The 8,346-nt window shown below is 35.6% G+C and overlaps 1 protein-coding gene across 2 annotated transcripts in view; it reads right to left on the bottom strand.

The window, feature by feature from the left end:
• Positions 1–568: 568 nt before the first annotated feature.
• Positions 569–8,346, bottom strand: part of LOC130222024 (uncharacterized) — a 38,184-nt gene continuing 30,406 nt past the window's right edge. For both annotated transcript variants that reach the window (XM_056454637.1, XM_056454646.1), the window contains exons 22-31: positions 7,476–7,607; positions 7,290–7,390; positions 5,386–5,494; positions 4,585–4,676; positions 4,400–4,515; positions 3,917–4,068; positions 2,885–2,965; positions 2,687–2,794; positions 2,147–2,266; positions 569–1,989 (exon numbers count right to left, since the gene is read on the bottom strand). In XM_056454637.1, coding sequence (XP_056310612.1) covers positions 1,279–1,989; positions 2,147–2,266; positions 2,687–2,794; positions 2,885–2,965; positions 3,917–4,068; positions 4,400–4,515; positions 4,585–4,676; positions 5,386–5,494; positions 7,290–7,390; positions 7,476–7,607 — 1,722 coding nt within the window. In that variant the 3' untranslated portion in view covers positions 569–1,278. The remainder of the gene's footprint in view (positions 1,990–2,146; positions 2,267–2,686; positions 2,795–2,884; positions 2,966–3,916; positions 4,069–4,399; positions 4,516–4,584; positions 4,677–5,385; positions 5,495–7,289; positions 7,391–7,475; positions 7,608–8,346) is intronic.

The following is an 8,346-nucleotide window of genomic DNA, read 5'->3' as shown; positions in this document are numbered from 1 at the left end:
TTACACAGATTATAAATTTATTCTCTGCCACACAAAGAGGCATAAGATCTGTTTAACGGGATCTTTTGTTAGTTTAACATGTATATTGTGAAATTTACCACATATGTTTATAATGGGCGGTTCATTATACTGTTGCAACCTGTGATTAACAAGAGACTAAGCTGAAGAAAAAAATTAATGAATGTTTGAAATAAGTCCAATACATTTTATAAAACCTATCTGTTAATTAAGTTTAATAACAATTTCTGCCTCTGATGTCATGTTAAACCCTCAAAATACAGCAGCATTAGAGCAGAGCTCATTAATATTCATGACCCTTCTAAATAAGGTAAAATTAGTCCTTTCCATTCCAGGGCCAATTGCTTGAGTTATACAGTAAATGGGCCTGTAAACATTTTATGGAGATTTTTTACAATTACATAAGCCACATACCTTCAATGTAGATATCAGAGATATCATTCAATGTAGATATCAGAGTTTAACACTGTTAAACACAAAAAAAAATACTTGCTGGGATGTATGAAGCAAGGAAACACACAAAAATAATTGCTGTTGATGCAATACTCTTTATTTTTGGCTAATTTATGAGAATAACAAACAGAAAATCAATCCTATTTCCCTAAAATGCTAATATTACTAAAATGACATAAGGATGATATAACTAAACTCCCACTTCCAATAGGAAAAGTTCAAAGTGTTCAATAAACTTAATCTCTAAATCACATAGTAATCACTCAGCAAATGCCCACAAAATAAACAAACATTAAATGATACCTCATTCACCTGTATCTATCAATGACCAAACATAAAAACTAAACCCTTCACCACATAAGTCAATCACTAACTGGTGCGCTAAGTACATGCTCAGTACCCAACACTACATTGCTGCTCAGGCAATATCATAAATCCACTATTATGCCCAGATATCCCACTGTTTTTGAGAAGAGCTAAAATATCACATCAGACAAGCTTTGATATTACCAACTCTAAATCAAAAAACATGTATGTCAACATGTATGTTATATATGTAGCATGTCAAGGCTTCCCTTAAATAATTGCATGATATGCCACGTAATTAAGTAAATAACAAGTAAATCTACTAAAATTTCTAAAGAAATCCCTTAAAATGCAAAAGACATTACTTGATTGCAGAGTAAAGCACTCATTAGACATTTTTTTTAATTATAATTAAACATTAGGTTAATGTTTGTGTACACAGCCCTAATTTAAAATGAACAAGGGCAACAGATGGATGGACTTTGAGGCAAGGTTTTACTTTTAAACACGTTTAACAGATTGAGCAGCAGAGTTGTTTCCGCCCCAGGATTGAGGATTTGGATACTCTCTTCCAGACTTTAGTGGGTACATCGATTCTTTGTACTGATTACCCTTAAAGAGTTTCCAGCCACCACTGAGCACCTTACAGGAGCGGACCTCTTTTAAACCACACCTCTCAACAGATGGAATATCCACTGTTGTCTCATACATTGGCTCTTCGAAATTTTCCTTTGCATAAAGCTGGATCTTGAATGGCACACAATGAACAGAATGAGCAGGAAGAGGGGATCCGCCAGAACTGCACACCACAGGACTATGTTGGGATTCAGGCTGTTCGAAGTCATCATCCCAACTGAGTTTACATGACCGGATTGATTTTAAACCCAACAATTTCTTCAAAAATGGAGACTCATGTGGTAGCTCAAAAACTAGGCCTTCAAAATTGTCCTCTTCGTAGAGCTGGATCTTAAGTGATGTCACACGTTTCAGAGAGAGATGAGGACTTTTGTCATCCAATTTACCATACTGCCCTTGACTCAGCTGGCAATATGGTTTTTTGTAGTCATTATCCTGACAGAATTCCCAGACACCATTATGCACCTTACAGGAGCGGACCTCTGTTATACTGCTGCATTTAAAAGAAGGACAGTCTTCTGTGAACACTTGTTTGGTGCCTTCAAAATTTGGCTTGCTGTAAAGCTCAATCACAGGCTTAAAGAGAAGCAGAAGAAAAAGAGTGCATGAGATACAAATTCTTTAAGCAAGTAAAAAAAAGGTGACTTGTGCTTCGCCATTATGCTAACTTATTATTTGGACACATTTGTCATAATCCTGCAGTTACAGTATAATAAATATACCATAAGCTCACCTTGCCATGGCACAACCAAGTAAAGCACTTCTTAGCATCCTGCTCCTCTTCGTCAGAATTCTCTTTGTAGTAAACCCTACCAACATACTCTGTGAATTCATCCGGCAGGAGACTGGATACCTGCAGATACAAATGAAAACAAACATATATTTAGATACTTGTACATTTTACCAGATGTTTCCTTCTACAAGGTTTGCATTGCATTATGCAACAAGCATAACAATGTTTTCAGCACAATGTTTGCTTTCATTTTTATATGAATTTTTAAACAGCATGACACCACTGTTTTATCTTCAGAAAATAGTTGGTGGAATAAATTTGATGTTCAATCACAACTAATGAAAAATGTTTTTAATTCTAACCAGCTATAATCTTCTGAAAATAAACTGCTTTAAATAGTTTTTTATTATTGTATTATTAATTTCGGGCTTGACTATATGTGTGTGTGTGTGTGTGTGCGCGTGTGTGCGTGTGATAAAAAGTACAAATAAACAAGCATAAAATGAAAACGTTATTTAAGCAGAACAGTGGCACAAGTACCTCATATGTCTTCATTTTGAAGGCTTTGTTTAGGTTCCTCTTACTATAGAAATAGACATTCTTGAGGGGGTTTTCAGCTTCCTTGTTACTACTGTCCAGCTGAATCGTCTGTCAGAGATGTACAATATCACAGCAATGTTTTAATACTGATATACAAACATCAATAATGGACAGTAAACTGTTTTAAACGTGACGTACATCAATCCTGAAATCGTTCTTATCCAAGAACACGGTGGGCTGCAGTTTGTTCCATTCGTCAACTGCTTTGTTCCACTTCTCCTAAAGTTTTATTGGGTATTAAAGTCAAACAGCAATAAATTATATGAGAATGAACTGGTTTATTTATAGTGTCATTTATTGTATATTCAGAAAATCTCTTGTTTTGTTTGTTTGCTCTCACAATAATTTTTCATTCCATAACTGTACAATTTAGCCTTTATGGTCTCAATATAAAATAATACCTAAAGTTTAGTCCCAAATTATTTTAATTAGCTTACCACTTCTAAAATAAATCTGTTCAAACTTATGTATTATTCACAGTGATGAATGCTGCATTTCAGAGAAGGGCAGGGAAACGGAGGACAACAATGATATTAAACACAGCATGTTGACAACAAAACGATATGTACAATTTGTATGTTCATAATGATATGTTTTTGTTTGTTTTTTTTTTTTTGTTTTTTTTTACCAACTCAGTTTTATTAATGATTGGTAATATTAATGGCATGTGCTCATCCTACAGAAAGACAGTACTCAGATATAAACATACTGCTAAAGGAACAATATATACACTATATAGATAAATACTCTATATGCTCAATGAACCTGAGGGGAAGAATACAATGAACATCAGCTGAAGTTACTGCACTACTGACAGAGCACTACTAAATGAGACAAAGCAATTTTAAGAAAAACATCAGATGAGAGTTTCTGAGCTCAGTAAACTGAAAGTCTAAGATATGGAATAGCAGCCTGTGAATTTCAAAATAAATTAAATATATGACAAGCATGATTAACAGACTCCGGGGTTTCCTTGGTGTTACCCTAATGCCAAGCAAACAGCTTGGTGCAGTCCAAACATAATGAGTTTTGCACTTTACTGTAGCTAAATTATGTGCACATCTTACAATAATGTCACTAATTTCTAGTCTAATATCTGTTAATTAATGTTACATTATGTCATATCAGCATTTTTTGTTCATTGATAGATCGTGTTTTTTTTTTTTTTACCTTGAATAGTTGTTTGTTTTCATGTTCCGCTTTTGTTATTCTCATCTCTCCAACCCATTTTGGCAGTCGTCGTCTCACAATATCCTGAAGTTTCATCCTGGCATCTTTCATACCATCATCAGTGGAGTACATGATCTCCTCAAAGATGTGATCTGTTAAAATAAGTGATTTTATTGTCTCTCCTCATCTACATGAATGTATCTTTTTATTTTGAACATTCAACCAAGCAGAAATTACAGGAATGTACACTGAGGAAGGTGTTGCATGCAAAACTGTTGCAAACAATTTAATTGTGTTGAATTTAAACAAAAAAAAATAAATGTAATAATGTTCAACTTAATTTGTTTGTTTAAATTCAGCCCAAATAAATTGTTTACAACCACTAAACGTAAAAAAAATTGAGTAAATCCAAGGAATCATCTTTGAATAATTTTTTTCAGTGTAAGAATACTGTATTTACACCATCTGATGTTAAAATCTGACCTGTCAGTTTAGCCAGCTTTGCAGCCATTTCCTCATAAGAAGCCCGTGAAGAGGTTTCAGTTAATGGTGAGATCTTGGTGAGCTTTTTGGCAGCCGCGGAGAGGACTTCTGTGAATCTAATGCACCAATAAAATGTAATTAATCAATTACAAACTTCAGCAATATGGAATAACACAAAAACTCACTTTTCTTCGATAATGTAGACAATCTTGTGCTTGTAGGCATCACTGTACAACGTGTACTTGGTCCTAAACATGTCATAAACATTATCTGCCACCTGTAAGAGAAACAGAAAATCATGAACTAATATGAATAACTCTGAATGACCCATAAAGCAAAATTATAGCAAAATCTTCTTTAAAATCCCTTTTTGACTATTTAGAATATTGTGAAATTTGGAAAAAGTCTGTGTGAAATCAAAATTTACAATGTTTATTTTGTTTGAACACATTGTAATTATTTAGATCAGTGGCTCCCAACGTGGGGGTGATTTCCCAAACCAAGTACAGATTTTTAAACTATTATTCACTCATTTTCCTGAATTATCAGGGCTTTCCACAGCAGACTGAATCGCCAATTATTCTGGCCAATTATTCCAGCCACAAACCAGTACTGGGAAACACCCATACACATTCATTCACACACACACTCATACACTACGGCCAATTTAGTTTATCCAGTTCACCTATAGCGCATGTGTTTGGACTGAGGGGGAAACTGGAGCACACGAAAGAGAAAGACACACACACACACACACACACACACACACACACACACACACACACACACACACACACACACACACACAGACACATACACAGGGAGAACATGCAAACTCCAACAGATATGCCAACTGGCCCAGCCGGGATATGAATCAGCGACCATCTTGCTGTGAGCCCACAGTGCTAACCACTGAGCTACAGTGACGTGTAATAAACTAATAATTCATCAAATAGCTTATTGTGTATAGTAGTAAGAAATGACACCTTGTCTCTGAAGCAGATATGATTTCTCTCGTTCACTTTACAGACTCGAGCAGATTTCAGCAGACGCATATGGTCAAAGCTGTTTGGGATGCCGAGGTGATGACAGTCTCTGAAAAATAATAGGATTCAAGAAGTCAGGCTATCCTAGTCAAACAGCCACTAGTTCAACTCCTGGAGAATAGGGCTACTAGGCGAATCAATCTACCAACAGTGGTACTGAAATTGTATTGATTTTATTCAGATGATAATGGTACTTAAAGCAAAAATTTCTAATGTACGCTAACGTACATTGCTCCCTTTTTCATTAAACTGTAGACGTAACTGGAAACCCTCGTGTTGCTCCTCCGCGGCTTTTCCATCTAAACGCACAGGTTTTTGTGAGCATGTTTGTTGTCTGTGCAACATTTTATAAGTGAAACCCCTGGACCGAACTATGGGAAGTCAAGATGACAACCTGATTATAGAACTAAGGATGATTTAATTATACTGAGGATACTGAGACCATCAGTAGTCCAACATTGTTATTTATCACTATTAATTATACAGTTTGTGGCATCACCAATATCCCACTTGACTGGTTCAAATATTATCTCTCTGGCCGCACTCAGTTCATTCAACTCAAATCATTCACTACTCAGCATTTTACAGTTTCTTCAGGTGTACCCCAGGGCTCAATCTTGGGGCCCTTGCTTTTTCTCATCTATCTTCTTTCACTTGGTAATATTCTCCGTAAAAATAACATACAGTTCCACTGCTATGCGGATGCCCAGCTCTACCTCTCTGGCAAACCCCTTCTTGTTTTCCACCTTCATCCCTTTACAGTCTGCTTAGCAGAAATCAAATCTTGGCTTTCTCTTAACTTCCTCAAATCAACTAGTTAAAAAACTGAGGTTATATATCTTTTGATTTTCACATCAACAACATCACCCAGTCTGCTTACTTCCACCTACGCAGCATTAATCGTCTCCGCCCTTCTCTTACCCCTCATGCCACTGATGTTCTTGTCCATAGCCTTGTCACATCTCGTTTAGATTACTGCAACTCCCTTTTCTTTGGTCTCACTCATAAATCCCTCCGTAAGCTTCAATTGGTCCAGAACTCAGCTGCCCGTATCATCACCAGAAACCCCTCTTCTCATCACATCACCCCTGTCCTGCAGCAGCTTCACTGGTTACCCGTTCATTTTCCAATTGATTTTAAAATCTTGCTGTTAACATTCAAAGCCATCCACAATCTCGCCTCTCCATATTTGTCTGCCCTCATCCACATTTCTGTTCCTTCTCGCACCCTGCAATCTTCCTCCTCCCTCCACTTGTCTGTTCCCTCTACTCGTCTATTGTCTATGGGCAACAGAGCATTTAGCCACTCTGCTCCCCGGCTTTGGAACTCACTACCACCTGCCATCAAAAACATTGACTCCCTCACACTAATCAAATCAAGACTCAAAACCCACTTATTTAAGATGGCTTTTAATACTTAATTAATTTTATCTGCACTATTACTGTGTATATTTTTTATTTCTCTTGTTATTTTATTGCTTTTGTTTATTGTACGGTGTCCTGGAGTTGCCAGAAAGGTGCCTTTAAATAAAATGTATTATTATTAGTTTTTGTTCAGTATAAACAGAAATGTAATTAATAAAAAAAAAAACGTAACTACCAAAAGCTGAGAGTTTTAAGACTTTGAGGAAGAGCATACAGTAGCACAAAGGAGTTTTCTGATCAAGCTGTAATTAATAATTTAGGCCAGACTTGGTTAGGTAATGGTGTTAGGATGAAGGTACACTCAAATTATTTGAATTGTATTGTGTCATTTTAAAATGGACAGTGTAATAAATGTAATCAGTGTAAATGTAATCATGCAAATTAACAAAGTTAATATTCATTTCAAAAAGAAATCCTTACCGTGCAAAATAGTCCCATGTGTGCACGTCAATGCCATTCCATTTGTTTATCACAATCTCATACAGGAAAGCTTTGTCCTCAGTCCTGCACCCACTTGACCACTGGATGAATGAAAATACATTCAGGATCAAATTGCTTGCAACTTGCTGGAAATAGTATGACATGGTAGTTTACAAGATGGTTTACCTCTTGAGCTTCTGTATCAACCCCAACGATTAACTCCTTAATAAAATCGGGATCTATTTCACCACTCAGATTTACATTCTTTAAAATATCCTGTAGTATCAATTTTGATATCTCCGGGGCACAATATAAATCCTGTAAATAACATAAATTAAAAGCATGGTTTGACAAGTGGTAATCTGTATTTCTGAGCAATAATAAAGATGGTTATAGGGACATGAGATGAAAGTGACTCTAACATGCTAACATAATAACATTCATTCATTTTCCTTTACCTTAGTCCCTTTATTCATCAGGGGTCGCCACAGCGGAATGAACCATTACAATTTAAACATGTATTACAAATTTATTATGAAATAAAAAAAATATTAACTACGGACCTGGTACTCGTGTTATTCTATGAACTAAATGTAAGCCAGGTGTTTTCAAATCTGTGCTAGTTTTGCATTGGGCTTACAATAGGTCCACAAATGTTTTCTGCTATTTTCAGACTAATGCAGTTTTGGTTTCAGGTCATGCAATAATGTTTAAATATCAAATGCATTTGTGCTAATATCTTCACTCGTTGGCTGCTGGTTTATAAACAAGGTGACCAGGTGCAATTATGGTGCATTGCTATTTTATGGCACCTGAAATACACTGTGCCGTTGACCAATCAAAACCTGGATTAACATCAATAGTATAATATATATATATATATATATATATATATATATATATATATATATATATATATATATATATAGTTATTTAAAGAGAGTAATATAAGCCTTAAACTGGTACAGAACACCTGCACACTCTGTTTATTACACACAAAGCAACATGTAGCAGCAGACAAGCCTTCCAAAATTTCAAAAGGAAAGGAAAACATTGC

Source organism: Danio aesculapii, chromosome 1, assembly GCF_903798145.1.
Source record: "Danio aesculapii chromosome 1, fDanAes4.1, whole genome shotgun sequence".
Taxonomy (NCBI): domain Eukaryota; kingdom Metazoa; phylum Chordata; class Actinopteri; order Cypriniformes; family Danionidae; genus Danio; species Danio aesculapii.
Note: the sequence above shows the minus strand (reverse complement) of the source record. Positions and strands in the feature narration are given on the sequence as shown.